The sequence below is a fragment of the Pipra filicauda genome, unplaced genomic scaffold (genome assembly GCF_003945595.2).
Source record: "Pipra filicauda isolate LSUMZ 115617 unplaced genomic scaffold, ASM394559v2 scaffold28_size6257848_pilon, whole genome shotgun sequence".
NCBI lineage: Eukaryota > Metazoa > Chordata > Aves > Passeriformes > Pipridae > Pipra > Pipra filicauda.
The window spans coordinates 81,368-95,978 of NW_024104409.1; the positions used below are offsets into that span (position 1 = coordinate 81,368).

General features: G+C 35.6%; 1 protein-coding gene across 2 annotated transcripts in view; it reads left to right on the plus strand.

Moving 5' to 3' along the window:
• INTS6 (integrator complex subunit 6) overlaps positions 1-14,381 on the plus strand; it is a 41,716-nt gene extending 27,335 nt beyond the window's left edge. The window contains exons 7-19 of one of the 2 annotated variants that reach the window (XM_027723146.2): positions 337-462; positions 1,307-1,461; positions 3,332-3,484; positions 3,624-3,756; positions 4,259-4,353; positions 4,760-4,870; positions 6,486-6,701; positions 6,810-6,936; positions 8,184-8,326; positions 8,964-9,198; positions 9,923-10,294; positions 10,747-10,840; positions 13,788-13,999. In XM_027723146.2, the coding sequence (XP_027578947.1) occupies positions 337-462; positions 1,307-1,461; positions 3,332-3,484; positions 3,624-3,756; positions 4,259-4,353; positions 4,760-4,870; positions 6,486-6,701; positions 6,810-6,936; positions 8,184-8,326; positions 8,964-9,198; positions 9,923-10,294; positions 10,747-10,840; positions 13,788-13,881 (2,054 nt within the window). In that variant the 3' untranslated portion in view covers positions 13,882-13,999. Of the gene's footprint in view, positions 1-336; positions 463-1,306; positions 1,462-3,331; positions 3,485-3,623; positions 3,757-4,258; positions 4,354-4,759; positions 4,871-6,485; positions 6,702-6,809; positions 6,937-8,183; positions 8,327-8,963; positions 9,199-9,922; positions 10,295-10,746; positions 10,841-13,787 lie in introns of both variants that reach the window. The other variant, XM_027723147.2, reaches the window with a different exon arrangement.
• The last annotated feature ends 230 nt before the right edge of the window (positions 14,382-14,611 follow it).

Below are 14,611 nucleotides of genomic sequence, written 5' to 3' on the forward strand. Positions count from 1 at the left end.
TTCTGACTGTCTGTAGGCTGTACTAACAGCACTTTGACTGAAATTCGAGGACAGTTAAGTGTTAATGTCACAAGGGGGAGCCCATTTTCCGTGAATGCAACCAGGAATTTGAATTAGTCATTAAGGGTCTAAGATCCAAGCCTTTCTGATGAGGTAAGTGTCCCTGCTTCACTAGGCTGCCTTGGTGCTTAAACAAGGAGGGACTGTTCAGGAGAAGCTTTAAATCGGTGATCTTACATAATTCAACATGTGTGGTGGTTGAACAGTTTTAAATGATCCAAGTTAAAATAAGGGCAGAAACACTGAACAGCCTTAACCTTAACTGTTTTGTTGTAGGTCGATCATATTGTGTGTGCTCTCCAAGAATGCTGAATCAGTGTCTTGAGTCGTTGGTGCAAAAAGTGCAAAGTGGAGTGGTAATCAACTTTGAAAAAGCTGGACCGGATCCCTCACCAATTGATGGTACTTGACATTTTTTACACTGGCATCAAATAACAGGGATGACTGAATATAATTTAGTGAAGTTAATGTAGGAGTTGCCAAGAAAAAGGGCAAGTGTTGCAATTTCAGAGACATCACTACGAAAAGGACCTGCTAATTCTGAAATTCTGTTGTGTTTCAAAATACTGACTGCAGTTGCTAGACATATCTACATTTGTTCATATTACTCAGGTAGTATTAAGTGCAGTTATTCATGTCAATCATAGTTGAATGGGTTCATGAGTTTTAAGCAGTGGTTTTCAACCAGCTAGAAATGTGAATGACTTCTGGAAAGACTGGGGGGGTTTATACACTTTATCCATTTTTGTTCAGTGTAATAAAGTGGCGGCACTAAGAGTTAAAATAGCAAATACAACTGTGCAATGCTAACTTCTCATTCTAAATGGCTTAGCCGGGTTCCTCTTTGGATGTTCCTGGAAGTGTCTGTGGGATTTTTTAATCTTATTTTGCTACAATAAAAAGTTAGTCCAGCAGTATTATTCACGTATATCACTTTTTTAATGCAGAAATTTGAAGGTTATCTGTTAGTAAAAATGGAGGAGAAAGGAACTGATGACTTTGAGGGGCTCGAGATAATTGGCTTTCTCAGCTATGATCCTGTAAACATTCAGTGGTTATTAGGCTTCCCATAGTCTGTGCTTTTGCAGGAATGCTTACTTACAACTATCTACTATTCTTAGAAATAATATTAACTGCAGGAAGAGCTTCCCTGAGGTTATAGTTCTTGAACTCCTCACAGAAGTTGTTTAATACTCTTCTTTAGTTTTAACACTGTTTTGGCTCATAAAGCCTTTTTCTTCTGTAGATGGGCAGGTGGAGATATCTAGACCCTTTGGACCCCAACCTTGGCACAGCTGTCATAAACTTATTTATGTCAGACCAAACCCTAAAACTGGGGTTCCTATAGGTCACTGGCCTGTTCCTGAATCCTTTTGGCCGGATCAAAATTCTCCAACGCTGGTACGTACTGAAGATAAAGCAAAGGGTTTGTGCATGTGGGAATATTCCAGGATTTTCTGTTCACCGATATTTCTAAAATCTTGAATTACATTGTAGCAACTATAAAAGCAGTATGACCCTAGAAGGAATGACATGTAAACCTGTTTTGCAGTTATCTCTTATAAATTATTGATGAGCTAATAATAGTTTGCTTTTTAGTAACTTTGAAGCATTAGGAAACTGCCTGTAACAGATCGATTTGTTGACATGTATGAAGTGTTACTGCTTTGAACCCTGTTAAATATCAAATGGTGGTACTTTGGTAAAACCCTGTTGAATTCTATTGCCTCATAGATGGCATTAATAGAAGATAGTATGATCTTCTCAATTTGAATCCTTTTGGTAGTTCTGTCATCCTAGCAAGTGAATATAGTTCCATCTGCTGTAGGTGCAGTGTAGCCATACCTTCAATTTATCCAAGTTGAGAAAACCTTGTTTTTTTCAATTATAGCCCAAAGAATGAATTTATGTCTTCTTTTTCATAAAAGAGTAGATGCCCACTGCCTTCTGGTCTGAGAACTAATCATTAGTATAGTATAGTGTATTTTTTATTTCTACTAATATCTGAAAATTATTAAAGTAGAAATAATGCAGTTGCATACTTGGTACATACTTTTCATAATTATTTTTACTGAATTTGTGTTCTTTTGATCTGAAATGGGTGTGCTGACTAGTACATTCACTGAACTTCTCATAAATTTTACCTATTCTGGTTGAAAAACATATGAAGTCCTCTGAAATACAGGAGTGATACCAGTATGAAATTTTAGTGATATTTACAAGTTTGATATTGATGGTATCTGTGGCTACATTCATTGAAGGATATGGATGCCCTTGTAAAAAACAGAGCAAGCTAGCGTATATGAGTAAAAGTAAATCTTACGTAGTTATTAAAAACACAATTGTTTAAAAGCTGTTTAAAAGGATGTTTAAAAGCTGTTCTGCAGGAAAGCTGTTCTGTGTACTCCTTGTAATGACTGTCAATGGCATATCTGCTTCTATTTGCTGTGAAGGGTCAGTACAGTTTGTCTGCTACTGCACATCTTGATTGATAAAATAGATCTTGCCAAGTGAAGAATTGTTGAACTAAATCTTCTAAAAGTATGAGGTTGACTTACCCAAATGGCAAGATGATGAGAGATTTTTTTTCTCTCAGCTGTAGTATGTATAGCTCTCATAATTCCATAAAGCCCTGTCACATGCAGATAAATTCCTGTTGACATCAATTGGAATTCTGCATTAAAAAGATTAAAATCCAAACAGTGAAATTCCTTGAATTGAAATAATCTTTTTCTCAGGCCTAGTTAAAATTAATTCTTTCCAAATTTTGGGTTTTTTTTGTGAATTCTTGCTGCTCTTAATCTTTGTAGTTCAGTTTGAATTTTGTAACAGTTAAATTTGCCAAGAAGGAAAAGTGCTGGGGGAGGTCAGCAAATGCAAATGTACAACACTTGCTTCTGTGGAGAATGAAAATGGACATGCCCTAGAGTAGTATGTAGATTGTAGATTTTTTTTTTTATTGTCCCTGCTGAGAATTACTTCCATTTGCAAAGTTTTCGTGTAAATGCAAGAAGTCTTAGTTGCATATTGCTCTAGACTTATATAGTTAAATAATTGGCATTTGTTTAGAAAATAAGATTCCTTCAGATTTTAAGGTAGTGCTAACATCATAAATTAATTGCTTAGGTCTCATTAACAATAACTATGAATCTTGTATTGAATAGATTCCTTAAATACATCTGTTTTGGAAGAAGCTGTAGTGCTTTAGTTGTCATAGTGCAATTGCATTTTAATTGTGCAGACTTATTAACAGTGGAATACTTGTGTTTAGCCACCTCGCACATCTCATCCTGTGGTGAAATTTTCCTGTACTGACTGTGAACCAATGGTCATTGACAAACTGCCTTTTGATAAATATGAATTAGAACCTTCACCATTGACCCAGTTTATCCTGGAAAGAAAATCTCCTCAGACCTGCTGGCAGGTAAGTAGAGTGCATGCTGAATCAAAGTTTTTTATAGAATGCTATTTTTCCTGGACTTTATTCTCTAAACAAAATAGAATGTAAAATTTCAGAACACAGTACTTTGTATTTACATGCAATGTGATGTGGTTTATTGCAGGTATATGTGAGCAATAGTGCAAAGTACAGTGAACTTGGTCATCCTTTTGGTTACTTGAAAGCGAGTACAGCACTGAATTGTGTGAATTTATTTGTGATGCCTTACAATTATCCAGTCCTCCTTCCACTGCTAGGTAAATACCACTTCATACAAATTTTCTTATGCAGTAGGCAATGCAAACATTGATGTCATCTAAACAGATTACTGCAATTAGTGCAGGTATTCATCACAAACCTATAGAAAGGTAGAATCAGTAACTTGTTTCACTTGTCTCCAGTTGGCTGACCTTCATGACTCAGACTCTAAGATTTGCTTAATCATCATTTTCTGATATGTTTTGGTATCACTTTCAATATTTTAGGAGCCGTTTTTCCTAATCCATTGTATCAATGCCAATTCATTTTGATAAATAATTTATCAGGTTTTATCTTTTGACTGCAGTGTTTATCTTGTGTGTGTATGTTTAGTTGTATATATATTAATTTACAGGTATTCACTTAGGTATTGGGGAACTTGCATTTCTTCAATAGTTTCTTTTATTAGAGTTTTTTTTTTTTTTTTGAGAAAATAATGTAATGCTGTCTAGATACTAGATATGCCTTTCATTTTGTCTCTTTGCTTCATGTAACCCTTAGATGACTTGTTTAAAGTACACAAGGCAAAGCCTACATTGAAATGGCGTCAGTCATTTGAAAGCTATTTGAAGACAATGCCTCCTTATTATCTTGGGGTAAGATGACTTACTGTGTTAAAATTTTTATTTTATGGTTTTCTTTCCACTATGGATGTGGTCTGTATTTCAAATAAAATATGTATTAATTCCACAGAGAATAGTTAAACTTCATAGCTAGTGATAGTGTTTTCACTGGAGTCCTGTGGGGGACCTGAGACCTGAATGTTATGAAAATTTCATAATCTCATAATACACTGTGACTTGTATATAAATGATATCTTTGTTAATAAGTGATTCTGTATGAATGGCACTATGTTTTTTTAAAAAAAAAAACACAAAATACTACCCTGAGAGTCTTTGTTCTTTTCTTACTTTGAAAACCTCAGGTTCTATTTGAAATGGATACAGTTGGTTGAAGTATCTATAAAGTTAAATGTGACCATAAATATATTCCATATTTCAGCCTTTGAAGAAAGCTGTGAGAATGATGGGAGCACCAAACCTTATAGCTGACAATGTGGAATATGGACTTAGTTACAGTGTCATTTCATATCTCAAAAAGTTGAGTCAGCAGGTAATGTTGAAGCAAAAGAGCAGTGAAAACTTATTCTAATATCAGGATAATCTTAAAATACTGAAGTTCAGTGGGTTTGAAGGAAAAAAGAGCAGAAAGATGAAGTCAATACCTTCCCATAAGCAATTGGCAAAAGATAATTTTGGTCTTCTGAATTGCAGGAAAACATAACATTTAAATATAGACTTTGTAAACTGGACTATAAAGATAGATATGGAAGTATAAAATGTGATTTTTTTTTTATTCATTTAAGGAGCATTTTTACTTGTACAGACAGTAACATACTTTTGTCCAAAAGCAAACATGTTGTTGTACCTTAGATATTAAAGATGTTTTAGGATTTTTTCAGGAAATAGAGAATTTTACTTCGTGCATCTGAATCAAAGTGTCCTTTTTTGGCTTGTGACATGAAATGGAAAGTGTTTAGTAGATAAGATAACTGACATAATTCAGAATCTCAAATGAGGATACAGATGTAGAAGTGACAAGTGACTATTTGAAATTGTTGACTGTGTTCAGAATAGTGCCCATATCTTTGACTAGTCTCCTGCACCAGCTAAAGCATTTCTGCCCTGCTACCTCCACTTTTATTCAACTGTGCATGTTAAGCTTTCTGTTCAAGATAATAAAATAGTAGGCTTGAAACTTCAAGAAATAGTAGTGCCAAGTACTTGTAATTCAGCTAATGAGCTCTTATGGATCAGTTTTTTTCTTAAAACATTAATATAAATGATTACTTGAGGAAGCAAATGTCTTGAAGTTTACAGCGTGTTCTGTTAAATCAGTCATGTTGCTCAATACTCTGTGAACTGATGTCTTAACGTAGACATCTTTGACTCCTCTAAAATGTGATGACATGCACTGCAAATTGTACTTAAAGCTTTTTGAATTTCTGGAAGGCCCTACCAGTAAAGACTGACTATTCTCAATAAGTACATATTCAAATTTTGAGTAGTCTATAAATTAGTGAAATTGGAAAAACAAAATTGGCAGGTATATTACTAAATTCCTTTGGGTCTTTGTTCCACTGTATTTTGTCAAAAAGCTGGCATTTATGAATATGTTTAATTTTGGTGCAAATCTAACACGATATTGAAGGTTATGTCTGTCTAGCCAAACAGAATCAGGTATTATCATATATTTCATTTTTAATAATGTTATGATTATTTGTATTAAGCTTCTAAAAAGTTGATACCATTGGGTGACTGATCACAACTATAGTTGCAGGAGAATCAGTCTTGTGAGAGACTGTTTTCTACAATAACAGCTGAACCCTATATGAGTACAGGTAGATTTTCAGAGAATTACTAGTCAAATTACGGCATTTTATGAAAATAAAAGCATTGCATGCATATTGGTGCTTAGATACCATAATGGGCAGCAGAGGAGAAATATGCAGAAGACCTAGGCACAAACTGTTCACTATATTTAAAATTATAGTAAGCATTAAGTGGTTATGTATTAAGTACTCCTTAAGCGCTCATCCTGGTTATGGTCATCATAGTGTTTTAGCACGTTGTTGAATCTTGTAGGTAGGAATTTAAAATGAATAAGTCTGACTAATCCTTTTAAGAGCATATTGTCAATTTTATTTATTTATTTATTTCAAATTAAGGCCAAAATAGAGTCCGATAGAGTCATTGGCTCTGTAGGCAAAAAGGTAGCGCAAGAGACTGGAATTAAGGTCAGAAGCAGATCACACAACCTGTCTATGGCACATAGGAACGATTTTCAACATCTGCTACAGGGGATTACTGGGGAAATTCCTCATAGACCTCTAGACCTCAATATGAAGGAGTATGCTGGGTTCCAAATAGCTTTGCTGAATAAGGTAAGCACCACTGTGTGTAATGTTGTTATTTTCAATATACTTCCATTGAAATGCTAGATATTGTTTTTTACATGGCATTAATTGGGACTTCATTTACTGGAACCATAGGATTTGAAACCTCAGACTTTTAGAAATGCTTATGACATACCCAGAAGAAATCTTTTGGATCAGTTAACACGAATGAGATCTAATTTACTGAAGAGTACTCGCAAGTTCCTGAAAGGACAAGATGAAGGTTAGATAACAGTTTGTTTTGTCTACCTGTGATATGATTATTACTTAAAAACAAGGTAACAAATAGTGTAGTTCTTTAAAACTTGGATGTCTGTTGCCATTAAACTGCATGGTTTCTTAGATACTTTTCCCTTAAATAGCTCCCTGGAGGAAAAATGGTGAGGATAGAGAAGATTGCACATTCACTGCTCTGTCCTTCAATCCATATGAGGAAACCTGGGCTTTTACAGAATATTCTTTTTTCAATTTTTTTTTTCTTACTTTTGTGGATGTATTGGATGAAAAAAAAAATCACAGCAGTTCTGAATGTTATGATCTCTCTCTATAGAAGTGGATTGTGAACAGTGGAAAATAAGCTAGCTCACTGGTTGTTGCCAGTGTCATTCTTTTACCTGTTAGGCCAACAACAAATAGTTCAGTAGTCTGCTAATTATTTCTTTACCTTTTTCCTGTGTCTTCTGGCACTGCTTTATGGCATCTAACAGAAGATCAAAAAAGTGGAGAAGATGAGAAGGGTAATGCAAATGAACACATATGTTATATTAGTCCTGCCACTACTTAGGTCAGATTAACATCTGTGCATTTCACATTATAGTACCACTTTGTCAGAGTAGTTCTTTGAGGAGGGGTTTAAACTACATAAAAACTCAAGTTAGGGCTTTTTTCTGCTAGTTCTTCTGATGCATGTTTTTCTGGATCAAACCTTGGCAAATCTAAAGCCATAACAAGTTTAGAATTGGGTTGTATGGATTTTTAAGAATTTGCTGACTGCAGTGGTCAGAAATCACCCTTGCTTTGGTAAAATGCTAGTCTTGACAATTAAATTTTGGGTAGCTAAAACTGGGCAGTTATGTCAAAGCTGTGTACAGCATGGCATGACTGCTTTGCGTTAATATATCTTTTGTATTATTGTTTTAGTTCTGATTTGTTCCCAGTCTGTTTTTTCACCCGTCAACCTGTTGAAAAGTTACAGGACACATGGGAAAACTAACATCCATGCCTAACAACTATTGCTTATTTCCTGTCATAATGATAAATCCACAAGACATGTACTGATTCATTTAAGCAAATTGCCTGCAGTGAAAACAGTGTTATAAATACCAGTTAGGCAAGAAAAATGGTGTTTTGCACACCTGTTCTGTTAATGCCTTTGATGAAAGTATGAAGGCTGAGGTGTAAAGTGGGTATAGACTGAATTCTCATAAGGCAAGCAGTGGTGTATATTAATAAACTTTTCTATTATGATAGATCAAGTTCACAGCATACCTATAGCACAAATGGGAAACTACCAGGAGTATCTAAAACAAATACCTTCTCCACTCCGAGAACTTGATCCTGATCAACCACGACGGCTTCATACATTTGGCAATCCATTCAAATTGGACAAAAAGGTGACTTTTCTGTAAAGCTTTTTAAAAAATGTGTGATTGTGTATACTGCCACTTACATTGCTCTTCTTGAGTAGTCTGTTGGATAAACCCTTTCAAATATTTTTAAAAGCACTCCTTACAAGAAAGCATCTCAGATGTTTTTCCATCAGTAGTATTATATAGAGGGCAGTCTTTATTGAAAAACCAGTGTTATATCTCTAAATTATATTATAAATATAATACATTTGTCTCTGTAGTATAGCTAATATTTAATCGTGTTTTATTTACCAAGCTTCCACCAGGAAAAGCTTCCCATAACTTCAGGAATCTGGACTGTCCCTTCTGTCCAAATCTTTCTTAGAATTGACCAAACTGCCAATATAGTTTAGAGCCTTTGTATTAAATGTGAGTTGCTTTGGAGTTACTGAAAAGGAAGTTTGGCCCACTCTGTCTTACTTGGCAGACTGTTGGATAGGGGCCTTAAGCACATTGATTTAGTCTTGGAAGGATTTGGTTGACACTTTATAATTCCAAACATAATGGCATGTTGTATGTAGCTACCTTATACATACTAAACATTATCGTAATATCAAAGCATTAATTGTACTTTGTAGTTTTGGTGTAAAGTTTAAGAATTCTTCCTGTTAATTAATTACAGGGAATGATGATAGATGAAGCAGATGAATTTGTATCAGGACCTCAGAATAAGCATAAAAGACCTGGAGAACCAAATATGCAGGGGATTCCAAAAAGACGGCGCTGTATGTCCCCCCTGCTCAGAGGCCGACCACAAACTCCTCCGGTTGTGAATAACCACATTGGAGGAAAAGGGCCACCAACACCAATTGCACAAGCACAGCCTGACCTTGTTAAACCTATTGCTATTCACAAAAGTAAGTGAATCTTCAACTTCAGAGTTTGCTGTTTAATTTATGCAAAAAAACTTGTTTGTGTCAAAATACTGCTGGTGATTTATCAAATAGGGCAGTTTTATACCTTGTTTTTGAAAATGAAGTATTTTAAGTGTGTGTCTGGGGTTAATTACAGAAAGAGTTCATACAGTCCTTCAGACAGAAGTCTCTTTTGTATGAATTCCAGGTATAAACAATATATTTCCTGTACTAAAGGAAGAGACAATGTAAACAGGGAGAAAGTGTTGCTCCTTTGCCTGGAAATTCACATTCACAAGTATCACAACATGAAGTTATTTTGAATTTTCTTCTAATGCAGTGAAATCACTTCCCTTATTCTAGAGTTGAGCTGCTGTTTAACAGTCTTGCTTGCTGTTCAGTACTAATGTAAGCTTGTTCAGCCATGTCATAAAAGCACATCTTACAGGTGGTTTTTGTTGGTAGTTCGTAATTTCCTTTTTTTTGTATGAAGAATATACGTGTGATTTCTTTTTTAATTTATTTTAAAAGCCATTAATTGCCAGAAGATGTAGTGATGGGCTCAGTGTTATAACCCACAAACAGGTTTTCTTATGCCTGGTGTGTACAGTAGACTGACTATACAAGCTGGAGCATAGTTTTAAGAGTCCAATACTGACCTGACTCACTGACTTCTATCAAATGATGAAGAATGTAAAACTGGCAAGTGTAATCTTTGTTTTTTCAGCATCAGAAACAAATAATGAAGTTGCAATTGATGATGTCATTGAGAATCACGTTACAGGCCCACTTTCATCAGATGTTTTCCCAAATTCTGCGGATTCAGAGTTTTCGCTGTCTTCTTCACCATTCAATTCTTTGGATCGACCAACAGCTCACACAGATGATGTGGTCCGTGAGCATTTAGGGAATAATTTGAATGTTGATGGGTTTTTGGAGAATCATGAGGAATCAGGTAGTAAAGAACAAAGTACTGAAGAGAACTTCGCAATGTCTTCACCCACCAAAGGGAAAAAACCAGTTCATTGCAGAAGTTCCAGAGAGATCAATATAGACCTAAGAGCACAAATTATGAAAGAGATCCGAAAACCAGGAAGGAGTAAGTATACCAGATGTCTTTCAGATGATTGACATGAGGATTAAACAAAGAATTCATATTAGATTACCATTTTAGAAATGTACTGAACTATAAGACTGAAGCAAAATACATTTAAAGCTGAAAAGGTTTGTTTTAAAACCTCTGCCAAAAACTTCCTGTATGAGTGATTGAAATATTGCTATACCTATCAATGTTCATGAAAGCTGTGGTTTTTGTATCATCAGTATTAGACTTAACTTGTTAGATGTTCCAGTAATACCCTAAACTGCAATAATCTGTGTTCTTTCATGTTAGTTTTCATTAAACAGTATGTCATTACTGTGATTGATAGGAGATACAGCCTGAAAGCTTACAGAAACTTGAAGTTTGTTGCATTTCACTCAGATCTATTCAAGAGATATCTGTATAGGCATTTTTAAATAACTGATTTCTCTCTTTTCTTTACCTCAAAGACTATGAAAGAATCTTCTTTTTACTGAAACATGTTCAAGGAAGCTTACAAACCCGACTGATATTTTTACAGAATGTTATTAAAGAAGCTTCAAGGTAGGTAACTGAATTGTATTAATCTTATGAACTGCACCATGTAGTGCTATACATAACTGCTTGACAACCATGCAGTTACTTGTTTGGAAACAATGCACTGCAAGTAAGTAATTCCCTATGAAAAAACAGATATGCTTAAGCTTCTTGAGGTGTTGTTTGCACAAGCTTACCTTTTCCCCTCAGATTTTGTCTTAAAAATTTAGCAACTGTAACTGTCAAGTCACTGTAAACGTGGATGGACAAGGGGATAGAAAGAGTAGGTAACTTTAAAAAGATCATTCAGATTTCAAAGTTCAGGTGTAAGTATACTGCTAATTTGAAAATCTGATGGAGTTGCATATTACTGTGAGTTGGGCTTTCAGAAACAGTTTCTGCATCAGCTCAAAATCTTGTCCTAAAAATAGTCTTGACATCCAGGTATGCTCTGTAAACATGTGTCTACTCTTTAGACATTTAATTCCGATATTATAGTCCTGTCTGAGACTTTGGAAATGGAGGTAACTTTTTACTGGAGAAGAGACTTGCTGAGGATTTAAACTCTGTGTTGTTGATCCAGGTAGAAACTGTTCCTTACAGTATCCTGTAGATAGACTGTCCAAACTTAACCTTCTGCATATTAACTAAGAAGAAAGAAATGAAAAACATATTAGAACCAATAATGTTTGAGTTGCAGGGAACTAGTAATTCCAGCAGCTTGCTTGGATCATAAATATAGCTAACTTTAAAGCTTACTTCCAAAACCTCAAAGAATAGTTGCTTTTTCTTTCTCTGTTCTATTTTTGTAGCAGTCAGCTTTTTTCCTGTGGCATTATTGAACAAATTTTATGATCAAAAGACAAAGTAATTTTTGGATAAAACCGTGCTAAGAGTTTAAGGTGCATTGGACATTTGTACAGATCCTCTAGCCTTTATTGTCAGCTTGGCGAGGCATGTAAATTTATATAGATCATGCTCTTTCTATAGCAACGATTACTTTATCATGCTTTTGTCTGGTTGATATATTGCCTGTCAGAGTTGTTGCATAGCTTGGAGGTTAAACGTGCTTCCTCACTGTCATGGCACACCAAAAAATAGTGTTTCTCTTGGAGTTTGTGGCAGCCTTTGGTGGGGTTAGAATATTTGAGTCTGTAAAATTAGACTCTTAAGATCACCTGTAACTCATTTTTTTTCTGCACAGCCTCTTTGTTAAACCTATCTTGAGTTGACACTTTTTCTGCGACCTTTGGTAGTGATTGAGTGTTGCTGTTGAATGCATCAGAATTAAATCCTGTCTCCTACCATAACCTACAGTTTTCTGTATCTACTGGTGGAAAAGGCTGGCTTTTCTTTGTTTCTGGTTGTTGTTGTTTGTTTCTGATTGTTGTTAACTTCAATTTTTATTGATTCGAGTGTAGGAACAGCTTGATCTCCCTCCTCCTCTTCTCTTGTTGGTTATGTTTTTATAGTGTGATCATTTTATCCACCTGGATAACACTGCCTACAAACCCTGTTCACTTCTCTGCCTCTTTCCTTATCCAGGAAAGCTATCACAACTCAGGTTTCCTGCTCCCTACAGGAAACATCTCTAGGCCTTCCAGAGCTGTCAACCTAGTTTTGTTTTGTTAACTGATAGTTGACTTTACAATGCCATGGAATGCAATTCAAATTTGGGATGACTGCTTTTGTTCCCTGCTCCAAGAAGCTCTGTCTCTGAACACAGGCTAGGGAAAGCTCTGGATCACTTCAACAACAAAATGTGTTTATAAAGAGCCCCATTCAGTTTTGGAGGTTAGTCCACTATAGTTGTTAAGGGAGAGGAAGATTTATGAAACAGTCCCAAGCTTTCAGCTTCCTTTGGAAACTGACTGGCCCACAGTTCCTCTTTTGGCAGCAGAGAACCTATCACTTTTGAGAGGCAATGAGGAAAAATGGAGGGGAAGCAGTACTTAAATGTGGTATGTCTGTGGGATACTGAGGACAACTGTAAGAAAGATGGGTAAGAGGCCAGAGCATGGGTATTCACTGACATAGCAGTTGGGAATGGGAGTTTGTTTTCCCCATAGTCAAGCTGGGATTGTGAAGATTCCTGTGATAGGGAAATTAGGGCAGATACCATGTCTCTGTGAGCCAATGACATGGACCAGGATGCCTGACTGGAACCTAGAGACTTTTGCTGGGCTTTAGTGAGGCCAGAGAACTGAACTTGGTGTATAGTTCAGAATGTTTTCATTGCTGCCTATCTGTGAGCACACATGTGGCTACCAAAGCATTGGTCAGAAGTGGCTTCTCAGCCCTTCCCCTTGTGACATTTCTGCACCTATCTGGAAACAGCAAGGAGTCTTACTTGTTGAGGCAGGGGGTGTAAGCAAAGGTGACAGAATGGCCTACTGTTTAGATTTATTCAATCTATACAGAATAGAACTGCAGAGACTCCAGATGTATGGATTATGCCTGTATTTTTCTTTAATTTCTTTCTCAAAATCTAATTTGTATTTTTGTCAGGAAATCTGCTCTGCATTGTGTAATGGCTGTTCCTTCACCAGTACCAACTTCACTAACCTTCTGTGAATGCACCATGAAGGCATGCAAATAATTTCTAAAAGCTTTTGCCAGCTTTAGAGTTACAGTTCTTTTGACAGATATTTTACTTCTGTATTTCAGAACTACTTCTAGAAAAAGCAAACACTTAACTTGCTTTTACCTGGATTTATGAGGGCTGAGTGATGTTCAGCAATGTGCTAGAGTAGACTGTAGTAAACGTAGTTTTGTATTCATTAAATGGAAAAGCAAGTTAGCAGTTAACCAGAATGTTAGGAGAACAGCGTATATACATACGAGATATTTGAAGTCTCACCATGTACTGGTCCTAAAGTAATAACTGAGCCTTCCAGAGTTCAGGAGAAGTTTTCTGAATGATGTTTCATGTATTACTGTGTGCATCCATTATCATGTTTTCTTTTAAATACAGGTTTAAAAAACGGATGCTAATAGAACAGCTTGAAAGTTTTCTGGAAGAAATCCATCGCAGATCCAATCAGGTCAACCATATCAACAGCAGCTAGGAAACTGCACACAAGAGAAAGCCACAGCAGGGCACTGCTGTCCTTAATTGCATTCATTTTTGACATGCACTCTTATCTCCAAGTTCCTGTACCTGAAAGAATGAGCTGCTCTATAAAATGATGAGAAGAGTATCCATCATCTTTCTTTTTTTTTTTTCCACTTCTGTTATTTTTGTAATGTGAAAAATACTACGAAAACACTTTTATTTAACTAAATGGAGAACTTCTTGCTTGTCATGGACATAAGTGTCACTTTCCCTCAGGTTCTATTTTTCTTAATCCAACCTTCAAAACTATCACCTCTTAAGGTTGAACTTTGCCAAAAAGTTGCTTTGTAATTTTCAAAAAAAAAAAAGCACATACATTAAGCAAGGTAATGTTTTGTATATACAGTTATTTTGGATATATTATTGTAAGTTGTATAAATGTATTTTGAAAAATATTTAAGAAAAGCACTTTTGTTATTCCATCAATAAAATCTCTATTTTAATCTTTGTGTAGGTTTGAGTACAGTTTTTGTTGGAGTGATTAATTTTGCCTTCCCTTTTCAGAGCTTATATATTCTAGTATCAGTGTTAAAGAATTAAGTGTTTTGTATTACTGGGTATTCCATTAATCAGAGAATGGGTGAAAGAAAGCTAATGCTGAATTGCAACTACAGTAGGATGATATATTAGCCCTTCACTGTTTGGTGATGTTCTGTATGCACATTTGCAGCAATGACAAACTC